This window comes from Hyla sarda, chromosome 11 (assembly GCF_029499605.1).
Source record: "Hyla sarda isolate aHylSar1 chromosome 11, aHylSar1.hap1, whole genome shotgun sequence".
In the NCBI taxonomy this organism is placed as follows: Eukaryota; Metazoa; Chordata; class Amphibia; order Anura; family Hylidae; genus Hyla; species Hyla sarda.
In genome coordinates this window covers 8126519-8147683 of record NC_079199.1, presented here as the reverse complement: position 1 = coordinate 8147683, position 21165 = coordinate 8126519, and the positions used below count along the sequence as shown (strand labels likewise).

Below are 21165 nucleotides of genomic sequence, written 5' to 3'. Positions count from 1 at the left end.
CGCAGGCTAAATCAGGATGTGGAAAATAATCATAGGCGTCTGATGCTTCAATCTTAAAGGGGTACTCCCCTGGAAATCATTTTATTATTGTTATTTATTTATTTTTATCAACTGGTGCCAGAAAGTTAAACAGATTTGTAAACAATGGACAATAGGATGTGTAGCTCACTTAAAGATAAAGGTAAGGAGAGTGTTCGAGATTAAAGGTGATGCCTTCACCCAATCAGGCCTAGTCAAAAAATGGGAAAATATATGTATATACCAGTCCTCAAGAACACTAGGGATGTGTAGAATAAAGAGGAAAGAAAATAGTGGATCTAATAAGGATTTATTAATATATGTATATATGTAAGTAAATGCAAATAAATCACCATTGTTTGATCACCATTGGTGATTTATTTGCATTTACTTACATATATACATATATTAATAAATCCTTATTAGATCCACTATTTTCTTTCCTCTTTATTCTACACATCCCTAGTGTTCTTGAGGACTGGTATATACATATATTTTCCCAGATTTGTAAATTACTTCTATTAAAAAAAAATAATAATCTTTATCCTTCCAGTACTTATTAGCAGCTGTATGCTCCATAGGAAGTTCTTTTCTTTTTGAATTTCCTTTCTGCCTGACCACAGTGCTCTCTGCTGACACCTCTGTCCATTTTAGGAACCGTCCAAAGTAGGAGCAAATCCCCCATAGCAAACCTATCCTGCTCCGGACAGTTCCTAAAATGGACATAGGGGTCAGCAGAGAGCACTGTGGTCAGACAGAAAGGAAATTCGAAAGGAAAATAACTTCCTGTGGAGCATATAGCAGCTAAGTACTGCAAGGATTAAGATTTTTTAATAGAAGTAATTTACAAATCTGTTTAACTTTCTGGCACCAGTTGATTAAAAAAATATATATATATGTTTTCCGGGGGGAGTACCCGTTTAATATTAGTCTCAGATGTCTTTAGGCAAGGTTTCATTAGTCAATGACAACGTGGAAATTCGGCATTCTGATCTGTACGAACATACTTTAGTGAGGCAGAACAAAAACTAAATGTTCAATGGGCGATGGTGCAATAGGTCGTCATAGTCCCCCATGCTTTAAGGCAGTGTTTCCCAACCAGGAGGCCTCCAGCTGTTGCAAAACTACAACTCCCAGCATGCCCGGACAGCCAAAGGCTGTCCGGGCATACTGGGAGTTGTAGTTTTGCAACAGCTGGAGGCCCCCTGGTTGGGAAACACTGCTTTAAGGGCACATCCTGTCCATAACTTTCAGCTGCATTGCTGCCAATGTTCCCTCCAACCTGGGAAAAACTAAACTAAATAAATCCGAATAAACAACGCCCTAATAATCAGCCCCATATACAAGGACACATGGCATCCAGGCAAAAAGTATTAAACCACATACAGGTCTATACGAAAAGGATATTGTTTACATCCCTTGGAGGGGGGGGGGGGGGGTCTAAGGAAGTGAGGGGGTTAAAGGGGTATTCCAGGAAAAAACTTTTTATATATATATATATATATATATATATATATATATATATATATCTCAACTGGCTCCAGAAAGTTAAATAGATTTGTATATTACTTCTATTAAAAAATCTTAATCCTTTCAGTACTTATGAGCTTCTGAAGTTAAGGTTGTTCTTTTCTAAGTCCTCTCTGATGACACGTGTCTCGGGAACCGCCCAGTTTAGAAGAGGTTTGCTATGGGGATTTGCTTCTAAACTGGGCGTTTCCCGAGACAGGTGTCATCAGAGATTACTTAGAAAAGAACAACCTTAACTTCAGAAGCTCATAAGTACTGAAAGGATTAAGATTTTTTAATAGAAGTCATTTACAAATCTGTTTAACTTTCTGGAACCAGTTGATATATAAAAAAAAAAAGTTTTTTCCTGGATAACACCTTTTAATATCTGTATTATGGCAATAAAGGACAGATCCAAGGGTTAATGCCAATATTCTTGACGGTATAGAACAGTGAATGGGTTAATCTTGGGATCCTGCGGCATCTAGGGAAGTGCAGGGATGTCAAAGTTCCTGGTGGTCTAGTGCAATGCAAAGGTTAAAAGTGAATATAACAGGTGGGGAGGGGGGTTAATTCCAATAGACCTTGTGGTCTAAGGCAGTGAAGGGGTTAATGTGAGGATCTCTGGTGATCTAATACAATGAAATGGACCCCTCCAAATCCCAGCCTTGTCCTGGCTACAAGAAAAAATGTCCCAATGTAGTGAGTGCACGGCCTGTATATAGCGCTTAATGTTGTGTCCCCTCAGAGTAACTCAACACGGCCATTAAAGGGGTACTCCAGAGGGAAACAATTTTTTCCAATTAACTGGCTCCAGAAAGTTGTACAGATTTGTAAATTACTTCTATTTTAGCTCCACAGGAAGTTGTGTAGTTCTTTCCAGTCTGACCACAGTGCTCTCTGCTGACACCTTTGTCCATGTCAGGAACTGTCCAGAGCAGAAGGGGTTTGCTATGGGGATTTGCTCCTACTCTGGACAGTTCCTGACATGGACAGAGGTGTCAGCAGAGAGCAATGTGGTCAGACGGGAAAGAACTACACAACTTCCTTTGAAGCATACAGCAGCTGATAAGTACTGGTAGGATTAAGATTTTTTTTTAAATAGAAGTCATTTAAAAATCTGTTTAACTTTCTGGCACCAGTTGATTTGAAAAAAATGTTTTCCAGCATAAATAGATAGTAGGGCTGCATGATATGGGGAAAATGTGCGATTATGGGCCTAAATATTGCAATTTCAATATAATAAATAAATGGTGAAATCCCGCCATTTCATGCCCACCGCCCATTTCACATCTCCCCCTGTCACATTCTCCCCTAATGGTCACATCTTCTCCCATCACATTCCCCCTCCCTCTGCTAAATTCTCCCCCCGTCACATTATTCTCCCGTTACATGATTCTCCCTGTCATATCATCTCCCCACCCCCCGCCCTTTTACTTTGCTCAGTGTTTTTCTACCAGTGTGCCTCCAGCTGTTGTGAAACTGCTACTACCAGCATGCCCAGATAGTCTTTGCCGGTCAGGTCATGCTGGGAGTTGTAGTTTTGCAACAACTGGAGGCACCCTGGTTGGGAAACACTGATTATTAGTATTTTAATATGTTTTCACCTGCTCTGGCTTCCCCCGCCCGCAGCAGCACCCAGGGGGCCGTATCGCTATATCGCGAAAAGCAAAAACTGCGATTCAATTGCTTTTGCGATATCTAGTGCAGCCCTAATAGATCGATGTGAGAGATGGATGAATATCAGATGAATATATAGGACGTACTGTCTGACGATCAGCACCACGGACAGGTCAGACAATGGTTCGGTATTAATACAGACCTCCATCTGCTGATAATGGGCAGATCACTGTTATTGGGATTATCCCATCAAAAAGGATTAGGGATACATATATGATCACTGAGAGCCTCATCAAGAACAGGGGTCCGGGGCCCCCAACCCCAGAGAAGTTTAAAACGAATATAAACAAATGGGATGAAGCCTGATGGGACCAATCACAGGACGTCACTCGGAGACATCTGCAACTCTATAGAATCATCTGTCGCAGTATACTGTATCTCAAGGGTTAAGAGAACCCATAAAGTGTCCTATAAATGTAACAACTAGAGATGAGCAAACTTACAGTAAATTCGATTCGTCACAAACTTCTCAGCTCGGCGGTTGCGGACTTTTCCTGCATAAATGAGTTCAGCTTTCAGGTGCTCCCGTGGGCTGGAAAAGGTGGATACAGTCCTAGGAGACTCTTTCCTAGGACTGTATCCACCTTTTCCAGCCCACCGGAGCGCCTGAAAGCTGAACTAATTTATGCAGGAAAAGTCCACAACCGCCGAGCTGAGAAGTTTGTGACGAATCGAATTTACTGTAAGTTCGCTCATCTCTAGTAACAACATTAAAAGGATTTGTAGGAACCCGACCAGCTCAACAATATTCACAACAATACTGACAATAATGATAATTCTGCTTACCTGGAGCCACCACTAGGGGGAGCTCACTGCATACAGACCTATACAGCTACCATTGAGTTCAATACCAGCTTTATGAATCCATATGCATTAAAGGGGTTATCCAGGAAAAAACTTTATACATATATATATATATAATCTCAACTGGCGCCAGAAAGTTAAACAGATTTGTAAATTACTTCTATTAAAAAATCTTCATCCTTTCAGTACTTATGAGCTTCTGAAGTTGAGTTGTTCTTTTCTGTCTAAGTGCTCTCTGATGACACCTGTCGCGGAACCTCCCAGTTTAGAAACAAATCCCCATAGCGAACCTCTTCTACTCTGTGCAGTTCCCGAGACAAGCAGAGATGTCAGCAGAGAGCACTGTTGCCAGACAGAAAACAACAACTCAACTTCAGCAGCTGATAATTATTGAAAGGATTAAGCTTTTTTAATAGAAGTAATTTACAAATTTGTTTCTGGAGCCAGTTGATACAAAAAAGAAAAGAAACTCCCACTAAGTGTACAGTGTTTTCTATCCTGTGTGCCTCCAGCTGTTGCAAAACTACAACTCCCAGCATGCCCGGACAGCCGTTGGCTGTCCGGGCATGCTGGGAGTTGTAGTTTTGCAACAGTTCAAGGCACCCTGGTTGGGAAACATTAGCTGCAGAATTTTATCACTTTACTGTATCGCTGTAAGAAGCCGGAGATGATCATGTGACGGTCACACTTCTTTACAGCATAGTGGTCATAAATCACTCCTTCTACCTGTGCGTGCATCACATGATCAGAGCAGATTTCTATTCCATGAATGACAGCAAGCAGAGATCTTGTAAACTGCGAGTACAATCACCAAAACTCGTTCTTGTAATGAGCTAAACACCTTTGTGTCCATCACATGATCAGGGCAGATTATTATTGACTGGTATAAACCAATGAAAGTTCCTAATAAATAACAGCAAGCAGAGATCTTGTAAAATGAGAGAACAATGATCAGAGTCTTGACATGAGCCGAGCGCCTTCGTATGCCTCACATGATCAGCGCAGAATATTATTAAAGCAAGCAGAGATCTTGTGTCCTTCACATGATCAAGACAGATTTCTATTCTCTGAATGACAGCAAGCAGAGGTCTTCTAAAATGTTAATACAATTATCGTAGCTTGGTCTTGTCATTCACCGAACACTTTTGTGTCCATCACATGATCAGGGCAGATTATTATTCACTGGTATAAAACAATGAAGGTTCTTACTAAATGACAGCAAGCAGAGATCTTGTAAAATGAGAGTACAATTATCAGAGCTTGGTCTTGTCATGAGCCTGAGCTCCTTCGTATCCTTCACATGATCAGCACAGAATATTATGCACAGGAAGTAAAACAGGGATGTTGCCTACTGGATGACAGCAAGCAGAGATCTTGCAAACTGTGAGAACAATTATCATAGTTTTGTCTTGTAATAAACTGAGATCCTTTGTGTCCATCACATGACCCGGACAGATTACTATTCACTGGTATACGAACAATGTTCCTATTGAATGACTGCAAGCAGAGATCTTGCAAACAGTGAGTACAGTTATCAGAGCTCGGGCTTGTAATAAGATTAGCACCTTTGTGTCCATCACATGATCTGGACAGATTATTATGCACTGGAAGCAAACTGTTATTGTGCCTATTAGATGACAACAAGCAGAGATCTTGTGTCCATCACATGATCAGGACAGATTATTATGCACTGGAAGTAAACTGTCATGGTGCCTATTAGATGACAACAAGCAGAGATCTTGTGTCCATCACATGATCAGGACAGATTATTGATATTAAACAAGGAAGGTTCCTACTGTATGACAGCAAGCAGAGATCTTGTAAACTGTGAGTACAATTATCAGAGTTCGTTCCTGTAATAAGCTGAGCACCTTTGTGTCAATCACATGATCATGACATTATTATGCACTAGAAGTAAACAGGGATGGTGCCTATTAGATTACAGCAAGCAGAGATCTTGCAAACAGTCATTACAGTTATCAGAGCTCGGTCTTGTAATAAACTGAGCACCTTTGTGTCCATCACATGATCATGACAGATTATTATGCACTGGAAGTAAACAGGGACGGTGCCTATTAGATGACAGCAAGCAGAGATCTTGCGGACAGTCATTACAGTTATCAGAGCTCGGTCTTTTAATAAGCTGAGCACCTTTGTGTCCATCACATGATCATGACAGATTATTATGCACTCGAAGTAAACAGGGACAGTGCCTATTAGATGACAGCAAGCAGAGATCTTGCAAAACATAAGTAATTAATAGAAGAAGAAAAAAATCACTGAACAAACGCATAAGGTTTCATTATACCAGCATTTCCCAACTAGTGTGCCTCCAGCTGTTGCGAAACTACAACTCCCAGCATGCCCGGACAGCCGAAGGCTGTCCGGGCATGCTGGGAGTTGTAGTTTCACTACCGCCGGCTGGGAAACACTGCATTATATAAAACCATGTATTTCTTCTGGATACTACTATGTGTAATCTTGAACTCTTAGACTCTTGCTGACCTGTATTCACACTATACAAAACAATTTCTGTGAAATTTAAAGGGACAGCGCAGCATAAAACAACAGAACAGCCGATCTCCTACATGTTCTATGATACAGATGTAATTCCTTCCTTCCTGTGCTCAGGGCACTTTCTCCGTCTCTTCCCCCCACCCCATAGCTCTGACTCCCTCCTCATTCTCCTCCCTGATCCTCTTACGAGCCGTCGGTGACGCACAAAATGCGATGGCCAATAGGGGGGGGTGTGTGTGAATGGATGGGCTGTCCGGTAAAAGCTACATAAAGCAGCTGTAACCTGCTGAGATCTGAAAGAGGAGCAAAGCTCAGGGACTGCTGCCCCCCCAGGTGCACGTCCGCCCTGAATCTCCGAGCCTGCCCGCTCCAACCACGTGTGCACCACAAAGGCTTGCAATCTATCAGAAAGTGTAGCCTATCCCCGGTAGCTGAAGACTTGGTAGTGAATGGAGACCATCGGCGCTGATCTAGAAGCTCCAGAACATCTCGTCTGACGGAACCGATCCCAGAACATCTCCGGTGAAGACCCCCAACTCTTGGTCCACGCTCAATATGTCCGTCCAGGGTAAGACTCTATGACCGTAGCCTCCTATCTAGACGACCCCCAACCTTCTGATCTTTGACCCCACCAGCTTTGCCGTGAGCAGTCGACTATCTCCACATCTCAGGTAGGACTTTACCTAGTGATGAACTTTCAGAACTTCCCAGAAGTTTGAGACGTACGAGGAAAAGCTTCATCGTAGACCATCGCAGATCTTCGAGGAGTCTTCTCCCACCGACATGGATCCGGTCAAGTCCAGACCCTTGGCGGAGAAGAAACCGGTCAACTGCAATGGATTTCTGCAAGAAGATAAGAAGGACTCCTCTTCGGCGTTGGGTCGTGCGGAACGGGGTAGGTCTGAGGTGAGCACCCCGCCCCTGGAGAGCTGGAGGGAAGAAAGAACTCGCAGCGAGGAGGACAATGAGATGAACCTTCCTTCCTTGGCGGCGGCTTATAGTACCATCCTGAGGGCGCTGGGAGAAGACCCTGGAAGGCAGGGACTGCTGAAGACCCCCTGGAGGGCAGCGACCGCCATGCAGTTCTTCACCAAGGGCTACCAGGAGACCATATCAGGTGAGTGCCTCACTATAGGGAAGACTTGTGGCTCAGCGGGTGGGAGGGAGCGTCAGATGTTCCCCTTGACGTTCCTTAGACCTTCTTGAAGGCATCAGAGACGCCTCCGCAACTTTAAATGTCTCCGTTTTAGTTATTGATTTAAATTTATCCATTTTAGTTATTGATTAAGATTTATCCATTTTAGTTATTGATTTAAATTTATCCATTTTAGTTATTGATTTAAATTTATCCATTTTAGTTATTGATTTAAATGTCTCCATTTTAGTTATTGATTTAAATTTATCCATTTTAGTTATTGATTTAAATTTATCCATTTTAGTTATTGATTTAAATTTATCCATTTTAGTTATTGATTTAAATTTATCCATTTTAGTTATTGATTTAAATTTATCCATTTTAGTTATTGATTAAGATTTATCCGTTTTAGTTATTGATTTAAATGTATCCGTTTTAGTTATTGATTAAGATTTATCCGTTTTAGTTATTGATTAAGATTTATCCGTTTTAGTTATTGATTTAAATGTAACTGTTTTAGTTATTGATTTAAATGTATCCGTTTTAGTTATTGATTAAGATTTATCCATTTTAGTTATTGATTTAAATGTCTTCGTTTTAGTTATTGATTTAAATGTATCCCTTTTAGTTATTGATTTAAATGTATCCATTTTAGTTATTGATTAAGGTTTATCTGTTTTAGTTATTGATTTAAATGTAACCGTTATAGTTATTGATTTAAATGTATCCGTTATAGTTATTGATTTAAATGTATCCGTTTTAGTTATTGATTTAAATGTATCTATTTTAGTTATTGATTTAAATGTATCCGTTTTAGTTATTGATTTAAATGTAAAATTTAAGGTACTGGGGATCCCGAAACTAGAGTTTTTTTGGGGAAAAGGTGGATGATAACAATATGTGGGGGGAGGGGAGGGATTTGTAGGATTTCAACATGTCATATGAAAATATGGGATAAATCATTAACAGATTTTCTTTTCCGCTTTCTGGATGACAATCTCTATAGCAGTGGTCTTAAACTGTGGACCTTCAGCTGTTGCAAAACTGCAACTCCCAGCATGCTCAGACAGCCGTTGGCTTTCCGGGCATTGTGAGGGTTGTAGTTTTGCAGCAGCTAAAGGTCCACACTTTGAAGACTTAGGCTGTCCGGGCATGCTGGGAGTTGTAGTTTTGCAACAGCTGGAGGCACCCTGGTTGGGAAACACTGCTGCAGAGCCTAAGTTTTTAAACTGTGGATCTTTAGCTGTTGCAAAACTACAACTCCCAGCATGCTGGGAGTTGTAGTTTTGCAACAGCTGGAGGCACCCTGGTTGGGAAACACTGCTGCAGAGCCTAAGTTTTTAAACTGTGGATCTTTAGCTGTTGCAAAACTACAACTCTCAGCATGCCCAGACAGCCGCTGGCTGTCTGGGCATGCTGGGAGTTGTAGTTTTGCAACAGCTAGAGACACCCTGGTTAGGAAACACTGCCACAGAGCCTAAGTCTTCAAACTGTGAACCTTTAACTGTGGGCATGCTGAGAGTTGTAGTTTTACAACAGCTAAAGTTTCACAGTTAGAAGTCTTAGGCTCTATGGTGGTGTTTCCTAACCAGGGTGCCTCCAGCTGTTGCAAAACTACAACTCCCAGCATGCCTGGACAGCTGGTTCTTAACCATCTTTTCCAGGAACAGATTGGTATCCAGATTGTATAATGTTAACCTTACCGGTTAATAATAGTACAGGAGCCATATAAGAGGGGAGGATGACTTCGGTCAATTATGTACAGTGATCACTCAACTTACAATGGCCTCAACATACAATAGTTTCAACATTCAATGGTCTTTTCTGGACCATCGTAAGTTGAAACCAGACTCAACATACAATGTACAGACAGTCCAGATCTGCGAAACGTGTCAATGGCCGGAAGAACTGACCAATCAGAATGGGCATTCACTGTATTACTGAAGCGTATGCACTGACTGGTGTCTGATAGCGCCCCCTACAGTACAGGGAGGTATTACATGTTCTGTACTCTTTACCTGTATTACTGAAGTGTATGCACTGACTGGTGTCTGGTAGCGTCCCCTACAGTACAGGAAGGTATTACATGTTCTGTACTCTTAACCTGTACCAGGGTTAGCTGCTCCAGGTGAGGGCGACTCCATTACTTTTTTACTTACAGGACCCTGAAGAAGCTCCTGTCTTCTACATAGACCAGTGTTTCCCAAGCAGGGTGGCCCCAGCTGTTGCAAAACTACAACTCCCAGCATGCCCGGACAGCCAAAGGCTGTCCGGGCATGCTGGGAGTTGTAGTTTTGCAACAGCTGGAGGCTCCCTGCTTGGGAAACACTGAAATAGACAATGATTACAGCTCCCAGCAGATCTTTCTTACTTTTATATATAAGGATTTGCTTTATCTATATTAGTTATCTACTTATTTTTATTTAATTCTCACTTTTTCCCTATTTTTGGATGACATTTTGGTGCCTTTAGAACCAATTACCAGGTTTCCATAGAGTTCTGGTCTCAACATACAATGGTTTCAACTTACAATGGTCGTCCCAGAACCAATTAATATTGTAACTTGAGGGACCACTGTATATGTTTTAGACGTTCTCCAAAATAATTTTCTGGACTTTTCAGTCTTTCCAAATAAACGGGGTTAAATTAGGAAATCAGAGCTGATTTCTTCTAAAAACAAAACAGCACCACTCCTGTCCCCAGGTTGTATGTGGCATTGCAGCTCAGTAAATGGAGCCAAGTTGTAATACCATGCACAACCTGAGGACAGGTGGGGCGCTGTGTTTTCGATACCTGGATAACCCCCTTTATAAAGAACTATGCAGTCAGCCTCAGGGTGACAAGTCAGATAACAGAAAGCAATAGTTGTCATCGTGTTCCTTTTAATATTGGTCGCACCTTATAGTATCTTGTCCAGGACATGGAGGCCAACCAAGAGGGAGATCAAGTGGAACATTTACCGAAATGCAGAATAAAGCCACAAGGGTAACACGCAACCGACTGTTACCACCCATCTATTGGCTGAGGAGAAGGGGGTGAATGTGCCAGGCCTCCGCTCAACAGCCAATCACATCACAGGGTTCAAAGCCTCCGAAAAAAATAAATAGAAATCACGCCACTTGGCGTTTACCCAAATCTTACACAATATGTTTGGAGATTAGGGCATCGGTAGTGATCATTGATATTGACAGATTATTCAGCTAAGAGAATATTTATAAATAAAACGTTACAATGATAATAAATAAATAAATCCAAGAACATTTCCCCCCCTTTGGGTCTTTAAATATCTTTCGTATCTGGGTGGCCGTAAATATGGTGGCGGCTTCCAATGGGATTGTCACCCAGCTGTTCTAAGATAGTCAAGAATAAAATGGAGAAGTAAATTACATTAAAATAATTCTGATACAAATAATATAATAAATATAAGACCACCCCCCAGCGCACACCACCACAAATAGCACCTGCACAGAGCACACAGAACAACATACCAACTTCACCACCAATAGCACCCACCCCCCCATGCACACACCACCACCAAAAAACCACCCCAAGACCAACCCCCTCCCTATTACACACCAACACCACCATCATAAGACCCTCCTCCCTATTACACACCAACACCACCATCATAAGACCCCCCTCCCCATTACACACCAACACCACCATCATAAGACCCCCCTCCCCATTACACACCAACACCACCATCATAAGACCCTCCTCCCCATTACACACCAACACCACCATCATAAGACCCTCCTCCCCATTACACACCAACACCACCATCATAAGACCCCCCTCCCCATTACACACCAACACCACCATCATATGACCCCCCTCCCCATTACACACCAACACCACCATCATAAGACCCCCCTCCCCATTACACACCAACACCACAATCATAAGACCATCCCCCCTCCCCATTACACACCAACACCACCATCATAAGACCCCCCTCCCCATTACACACCAACACCACCATAATAAGACCCCCCTCCCCATTACACACCAACACCACAATCATAAGACCCCCCTCCCCATTACACACCAACACCACAATCATAAGACCATCCCCCCTCCCCATTACACACCAACACCACCATCATAAGACCATCCCCCCTCCCCATTACACACCAACACCACCATAATAAGACCATTCCCCATTACACACCAACACCACAATCATAAGACCATCCCCCCTCCCCATTACACACCAACACCACCATCATAAGACCATCCCCCCTCCCCATTACACACCAACACCACCATAATAAGACCATTCCCCATTACACACCAACACCACAATCATAAGACCATCCCCCCTCCCCATTACACACCAACACCACAATCATAAGACCATCCCCCCTCCCCATTACACACCACCACCACCATCATAAGACCATCCCCCCTCCCCATTACACACCAACACCACAATCATAAGACCATCCCCCATTACACACCAACACCACCATCATAAGACCATTCCCCATTACACACCACCACCACCACCATCATAAGACCATCCCCCCTCCCCATTACACACCAACACCACTATAATAAGACTATTCCCCATTACACACCAACATCACAATCATAAGACCATCCCCCCTCCCCATTACACACCAACACCACAATCATAAGACCATCCCCCCTCCCCATTACACACCAACACCACAATCATAAGACCATCCCCCATTACACACCAACATCACAATCATAAGACCATCCCCCCTCCTCATTACACACCAACACCACAATCATAAAACCATCCCCCCTCCCCATTACACACCAACACCACAATCATAAGACCATCCCCCCTCCTCATTACACACCAACACCACAATCATAAGACCCCCCCCCTCCCAATTACACACCAACACCACCACCATAAGACCATCCCCCATTACACACCTACGCCACCATTATAAGACCACCACCCCCCCAAGTACACAATAACACCACCATTTATAGCACCCCCACCCCCTAATCCAAGCACTGCATGTTTCCCTAGGACTAGGCCATAACCAAAGTCTAAGGCTGCGTTCACACCACGATTTGACCTTCTGATGCACAGATACGATTTTGGAAGCTCAAATCGCCTGAAATCGTATCTGTACTCGGATAGGTACTGACCGATACGGAGCCATTAACTATTAAGGGTCTGCGGACCCGTTCTGGTCATTTTCTCAGCATCTCTGACCACGATTTTCATTCCGAGTCAAAAATCGGATCCCCTGAGAAAATGACCAGATGGTAGTCACTAGCTGACTACGATCGGGTCCGCAGCCCCATAATAGTTAATGGCTCCGTATCTGTCCGTACCTATCCGTGCACAGATATGATTTCAGGCGATTTGAGCTTCCGAAATCATATCTGTACATCAGAAGGTCAAATCGTGGTGTGAACGCAGCCCAAGTTAAAGTTATCATCAAAGTCTATTACTGCTGCGTACCTCTGCCCCCAATCAATAGACCTTCAACCACAGCAAAGCGAATCGTAAATCAATAGACAAAGTGTCCTCCGCAGACATCGTCCGTAGTCACCATGACCCCAGCTCATGCCTTGTTATCAGTAATAGAGGGACGGACATTGATATCCCCCTCTGGCCGCCGCGTCTCGCTGCAGATCGCAGTCTGACGAGGAGACTGGAAGAGACAGAGACGCGCCCCGGAGCGTATCAGAATAAAACAACACATGGAAGAAAAATAAGCGGCTGACTAGGGCGTCATTTTTATAAATTTTTTCCCTTTAGGTCTCATGTTGGTCTATGTGGGGCAGATTTATCCAAACCTGTGTAGGAAGAGTGGTACAGCTGCCATAGCAACCAATCAGATCGCTTCTTTCATTTTTAAAGAGAGGCCTGTGAAAAATGAAAAAAGTGACCTGATTGGTTGCTATGGGCAACTGGTCAACTTTTCCTCTGCACAGGTTTTTATAAATCCCCCCTCCCCCTTGTGTCGCCATACTTTTCCGATTATAAGCAGACATCAACTGATGCGTTTCAGCCACTCAGGCCTTACTAATAGGACTACGAGTAAGTCCTGAGGAGGGACGAAACACGTCAAGTGTTGTCTGCGCTGGATGTAGGGCTGCTGTTAACCTTAAATAAAGTGATTTTATCGATCCCCACTGATCTAGAAGTTTAAAGGGGTATTCCAGGCAAAAACTTTATATATATATATATATATATATATATATATATATATATATATATCAACTGGCTCCGGAAAGTTAAACAGATTTGTAAATTACTTCTATTAAAAAATCTTAATCCTTCCAAAAGTTATTAGCTTCTGAAGTTGAGTTGTTGTTTTCTGTCTAACTGCTCTCTGATGACTCACGTCCTGGAGCTGTGCAGTTCCTATTGGGATATTCTCCCATCATGCACAGCTCCCGGGACGTGACATCATCATTGAGCAGTTAGACAGAAAACTTCAGAAGCTAATAACTATAGGAAGGATTAAGATTTTTTAATAGAAGTAATTTACAAATCTGTTTAACTTCCGGAGCCAGTTGATATATATATAAAAAAAGTTTTTGCCTGGAATACCCCTTTAAAGGAGTACTCCCGTGGAAAACTTTTTTTTTTTTTTTTTTTTTAAATCAACTGGTGCCAGAAAGTTAAACAGATTTGTAAATGACTTCTATGAAAAAAATCTTTACCCTTCCAGTACTTATTAGCAGCTGTATTTTACAGACAAAATTCTTTTCTGATTGAATTTCTTTTTTGTGTTGTCCACAGTGCTCTCTGCTGACACCTCTGTCCGTGTCAGGAACTGTCCAGAGCAGGAGAAAATCCCCATAGCAAACCTCTCCTGCTCTGGACAGTTCCTGACACGGACAGAGGTGTCAGCGGAGAGCACTGTGGACAAGACAAAAAAGAAATAAAAAGAAAAAAGAAAAGAATTTCCTCTGTAGCATACAGCTGCTAATAAGTACTGGAAGAGTAAAGATTTTTTTAATAGAAGTCATTTACAAAAAAAAAAAAAAGTTTTCCACCGGAGTACCCCTTTATATTCGGCTTCGGCTTAGATCTCCGAAACAAAGCCAGATGAACGTGGGGGATGGGAACGCCACCGATACGTAAAGCCCATTCGTTTCAATTTATGCTCATTTTGGGGAACGGGTTTCTTTCCGAAAATTTATTTAAAACCTTATAGATAATACAACTATCCATCTCGCACCTCAAGCCGACCCTCCCCCCCCCCCCCCCCCTCCACGACTCCATATTATACCCACATGATCATTTATTATTTTAACATAATATTTTAATTCACCGTATTGACTTCACCGGCGGAGGTGGCGTTTCCATAGCGATCTGTTTCATTTCCCGTCGCCCATCACTCTCGCCATTCACGTCGCGGTCACATAAAAAGGCTTTGTGCGCTCGCTCCTCCAGCACCTGGTGTTTGTTTTTGGTTTAATGGGAAACGCCGTCTATCCTCGCCGCGTCCTGGTTATTGTCACTGTAATTCCATATAGATAGACAGAGATTTCTAATTAAAGGGGCGGTACACCCGCAGAGGGATAACGTATTGGCTTATGTGCGCCATCCTGCAATTAAAATTAAAAAAAAGCATAGTTTATTTGCCTTTATGAATATTTTAAAACTGGTTATATATATATATATATATATATATATATATATATATATATATATATATAAATAATTTATTTTTCATATTTTTTTCTCAATACGTGTTCAGAACAAGTGCCTATAAGTTATATCTGATATTCACTACAATAAGGCTGAACTGCAATACCAGACACGGACTCTTAACAAGGGTGGCGCTGGTTCCAGCCTGATACAACCCCATTAAAAGCAATTTTAGCTGGAGTTAGGCTCCTCTATAGTAGTGTTTCCCAACCAGGGTGCCTCCAGCTGTTGCAAAACTACAACTCCCAGCATGCCCGGACAGCCTTCGGCTGTCCGGGCATGCTGGGAGTTGTAGTTTTGCACCTACAAAGTGATACTAGGAAAACAGCAAAGAATTTTGGATTTATTTGGGTTAACAAAATGGTGTTTGGATGGACGTCACCTGTAGGGGCCGGAGTTACACCAGATCCCCATCTCTAGGGCCGCAGCTGATACAGAACCTCAGTCCAGATCCATTAGGACAATACGTGTATTAGGTGACAGAGGGGGAATGGAGGAAACCTAGGAAAGAATAGATAAATGAGAGAGAGGGAAAAAGATCAGCGATGGATAGATAGATATATATATAGAAGCATATATTGGGTCTATGTTTATAGAATATAGAAGAAAATGAATGAAGGAATGAACACATAATAGACAGACAGATAGATGACCATATAGATAAATAGAGAAAGAAAGATCTATCAGAGGCATTTACATACATGAGAGAGATACATAATATAGATGTAAGAAAAGAACCTACAAGATAGATATGAGATAGATATGAGATAGATAGTAGATAGATAGATAGATAGATATGAGATAGATAGATAGATATGAGATAGATATTAGATAGAGAGATATGAGATAGATAGATAGATAGATAGATATGAGATAGGTAGGTAGATAGATAGATAGATAGATATGAGAAAGATAGATATGAGATAGAAAGATAGATATGTGATTGATAGATATGAGATAGATATATATGAGATAGATAGATAGAGAGATATGAGATAGAGAGATATGAGATAGAGAGATATGAGATAGATAGATAGGAGATAGATAGATAGGAGATATATAGTTAGATAGATATGAGATAGATAGATAGATATGAGATAGATAGATATGAGATAGATAGATATGAGCTAGATAGATAGATATGAGATGAGATAGATAGATAGATATGAGATATATAGATATAAGAGATAGATAGATATGAGATAGATAGATAGATAGATATGAGAGATAGATAGATATGAGATAGATAGATAGATATGAGATAGATAGATAGATATGAGATAGATCGATAGATATGAGATAGATCGATAGATAGATAGATAGATATGAGATAGATAGATAGATATGAGATAGATCGATAGATAGATAGATAGATATGAGATAGATAGATAGATAGATAGATATGAGATAGATAGATATGAGATAGATAGATAGATAGATAGATATACTATAAACTTATAATCAGATGATTCCATCCATATGTATATAATAAGGGAGACGTATATTTCACTCACCGTATTTTCTGCTGTGTATTTTTCTACCCATTGAAATAAATGGACAGGAAAATCAGCAGCAGAAAATTTGCAGTGAAATACGCTTTGAATGCTGCATGTGGGACCGTTATGGGCATCAGAAATGTCCTTGTATTATCATTGTGACCATTATTCTAAAGCTGCTGAACCTTTTCCTTCCATATCCCGATATTGCACATTGTCCGCGGTTTGTACCTCTTCACCTCCACCCTTTGTACTGATAAAGAGCGATGGAGCCCAAAGGATATTCCTGAGCATTGCACAATCTGAGAACTCACCTGTGTTAACCCTTCACCCGAGGAGAGAATATCGATCGCTTGTGTTACTTTGTGTCAATGAACTTTCGCATAGTTACACAATATTCTGCATCACTGAACAATCCTCAAAACCTGTCCAGAGGAAAAGTTGCCCATAGCAACCAATCAGATTGCTGCTTTCATTTTCAACAACGCCTGTGCAAAATGAAAGAAGCGATCTGATTGGTTGCTATGGGCAACTGGGCAACTTTTCCTTTGCACAGGTTTTGATAAATCTCCCCCATTGTGTCATTTGTAGTTTACAATAGACAGGATGCAAAATACCAAACCAAGATGGCGGATACAATAACCTGCGGCCACCAATCTGACGCTTCATGTTGTTTTCTACTCTGCACCTGCAAGAAGGCAAATTATTCTCTATGAGAAACGTCAATGTTTCTTTTTGTACAAAGTTTATTCATCCAAATATAATTGGGTTTAATTGATACATGTCAGACGAAACTCATCGCCCCTGTCATTCTGGATACAATGAGGAACAAACACGACCGAACAACATTCAAAGTGCCATTAACTTAATGAAAGTAGAGAAATGACGCACATTCGTGTTTCCACGGTTACCTGTATGAGGCGACCAGGACACAGGAAATTAAAGTGTCCTGTTATCACCGTCTGTTCTGTTCATAGATAGAAAGAAGGAAATCACAAGCTGCTGAAATAGCCATAAAATATCAAAGTCAATATTTTCTAAAAGGATAATACCAGTCACAGGTGACATCAACAGGGAAGCCAAATCCCCATGGGTAACGTGCATTAAGGGAGTAGTCCAGTGGTGAACAACTTATCCCCTATCTTAAGGATAGGGGATAAATTTGAGATCGCGGGGGGTCCGACCGCTGGGGTCCCCTGCGATCTCCTGTACGGAGCCCCGACAGCCCGCGGGAAGAGGGCGTGTCGACCTCCGCACGAGGCTGCGGCCGACACGCCCCCTCAATACAACTCTATGGCAGAGCCGAAGCGCTGCCTTCGGCAATCTCCGGCTCTGCCATTGAGATGTATTGAGGGGGCGTGTCGGCCGCCGCTTCGTGCGGGGATCGACACCCGCTATCTGGGCGGAGAGCCGGGGCCCCAGCGGTCGGACCCTCCGTGATCTCAAACTTATCCCCTATCCTTAGGATAGGGGATAAGTTTTTCACCACTGGACTACCCCTTTAAGGGAAAAAAAGAACCTATGTGCCACCTATGTGCAAGAATATGACTGCTATAATACTGCCACGTATATACAAGAATATAACTACTATAATACTGCTCCTATATACAGGAATATAACTACTATAATACTGCTCCTATATACAAGAATATAACTACTATAATACTGCCCCCTATATACAAGAATATAACTACTATAATACTGCTCCTATATATAAGAATATAACTACTATAATACTGCCTCCTATATACAAGAATATAACTACTATAATACTGCCTCCTATATACAAGAATAGAACTACTATAATACTGCCTCCTATATACAAGAATATAACTACTATAATACTGCCTCCTATATACAAGAATATAACTACTATAACACTGCTCCTATATACAAGAATATAACTACTATAATACTGCCTCCTATATACAAGAATATAACTGCTATAATACTGCCTCCTATATACAAGAATATAACTACTATAATACTGCCACCTATGTGCAAGACTATAACTGCTATAATACTGCTCCTATATACAAGAATATAACTACTATAATACTGCCTCCTATATACAAGAATATAACTACTATAATACTGCCACATATATACAAGAATATAACTACTATAATACTGCTCCTATTTACAAGAATATAACTACTATAATACTGCTCCTATATACAAGAATATAACTACTATAATACTGCTCCTATATACAAGAATATAACTACTATAATACTGCCTCCTATATACAAGAATATAACTACTATAATACTGCTTCTATATACAAGAATATAACTACTATAATACTGCCTCCTACATACAAGAATATAACTACTATAATACTGCTCCTATATACAAGAATATAACTACTATAATACTGCCCCTATATACAAGAATATAACTGCTATAATACTGCTCCTATTTACAAGAATATAACTACTATAATACTGCCCCTATATACAAGAATATAACTACTATAATACTGCTCCTATTTACAAGAATATAACTACTATAATACTGCCTCCTATATACAAGAATATAACTACTATAATACTGCTCCTATATACAAGAATATATCTACTATAATACTGCTCCTATATACAAGAATATAACTACTATAATACTGCTCCTATATACAAGAATATAACTACTATAATACTGCTCCTATATACAAGAATATAACTACTATAATACTGCTCCTATATACAAGAATATATCTGCTATAATACTGCCTCCTATATACAAGAATATAACTACTATAATACTGCCTCCTATATACAAGAATATAACTACTATAATACTGCTCCTATATACAAGAATATAACTACTATAATACTGCTCCAATATACAAGAATATAACTACTATAATACTGCTCCTATATACAAGAATATATCTGCTATAATACTGCCTCCTATATACAAGAATATAACTACTATAATACTGCTCCTATATACAAGAATATAACTACTATAATACTGCCCCTATATACAAGAATATAACTACTATAATACTGCTCCTATATACAAGAATATAACTACTATAATACTGCTCTTATATACAAGAATATAACTACTATAATACTGCTCCTATATACAAGAATATAACTACTATAATACTGCTCTTATATACAAGAATATAACTACTGGGAGTTGTAGTTTTGCAACAGCTGGAGGCACCCTGGTTGGGAAACAGTGCCATTAGGTGGCACACATCACTGCACACATCCATTGTGGCGCCCATACTGGATCCTTTAATACAGGTGAATTCTAGCCTTGTGCCTTTTAAAGGGTACCTCTCATCAAAAAAACTTTTGATATATTATAGATTAATGTATGCAGAATAACTTTACAATTGCATGTTATTAAAAAAATATGCTTCTTTCTATTTAATTTTCCACTTTGAAGAAATGACCACTAGGGGTCTCCCTACCAGTCCTGGCAGCAAGCATTTCAGACTCATGCTGGAGTCCTAAACACTACGAGCTGCCAGTCTGCTTTGTTCACAAAGGAGAACACTCAGAGCTGCCAGCCTGCTTTGTTCGCAGCCTGTTTGGCTGTGAACAAAGCAGGCTGGCAGATCTGAGTGTTTAGGACTCCAGCATGAGTCAGAAATGCTTGCTGCCAGGACTGATCGGGAAAAATACAATAGAAAAAAGCATATTTTTCATTAACATGCTATTGGAAAGTTATTCAACATTCATTAATCTAAAATAAATCAAAAGTTTATTTGATGAGAGGTACCCTTTAAATTTTACCCCACAAATATTTTTTTTTTGCTTTTGTAGTAAAATGAGTGATGTCATTACAAGGTATATTTGGTGGCGCAAACACAAGTCCTCATAGGTTATATGTTGTTTATGTATTTAATTAAGAGATTTGTTACACTTTATTTAATGTGACTTAATTTTTCAATTTTTTCCCGTTTTTTAAAAGATTTACGTGGGCGGTGCATCTAAATAGGTGTGGCTTATACATGGGTGGGCGCATCGGGGCCCCATTATCATCTTTTGCCCGGAGGGCCCCATGAGTTGTACTATACACCATATTGCAGCAGTGGATTTTACAATTGCCCCTTATAGAGTGTTCTTAAAGGGGTACTCCTGTGGAAAACCTTTTTACATTTTTTTTTCTCAAATCCACTAGTGCCGGAAAGTTATACAGATTTGTAAATTACTTCTATTAAAATCATCCTTCCAGTACTTATCAGCTGCTGTATGCTCCAGAGGAAGTTGTGCAGTTCTTTCCAGTCTGACCACAGTGCTCTCTGCTGCCACCTCTGTCCATGTCAGGAACTGTCCAGAGTAGGAACAAATCCCCATAGCAAACCTATCCTGCTCTGCACAACTTCC

At 40.7% G+C, this 21165-nt stretch overlaps 1 protein-coding gene and 1 long non-coding RNA gene across 3 annotated transcripts in view; one reads left to right on the top strand and one right to left on the bottom strand.

Moving 5' to 3' along the window:
* Positions 1-17235, bottom strand: part of LOC130295849 (uncharacterized) — a 59069-nt gene extending 41834 nt beyond the window's left edge. Inside the window, exons 1-4 of one of the 2 annotated variants that reach the window (XR_008849026.1) lie at positions 17131-17235; positions 15703-15821; positions 14941-15217; positions 10758-11013 (exon numbers count right to left, since the gene is read on the bottom strand). This is a non-coding gene — a long non-coding RNA (uncharacterized LOC130295849). Of the gene's footprint in view, positions 1-10757; positions 11014-14940; positions 15218-15702; positions 15822-17130 lie in introns of those variants that run through there. The other variant, XR_008849025.1, reaches the window with a different exon arrangement.
* GCH1 (GTP cyclohydrolase 1) overlaps positions 6708-21165 on the top strand; it is a 32924-nt gene continuing 18466 nt past the window's right edge. The window contains exon 1 of the mRNA XM_056547087.1: positions 6708-7645. Within this exon, the coding sequence (XP_056403062.1) occupies positions 7312-7645 (334 nt within the window). The 5' untranslated portion in view covers positions 6708-7311. The remainder of the gene's footprint in view (positions 7646-21165) is intronic.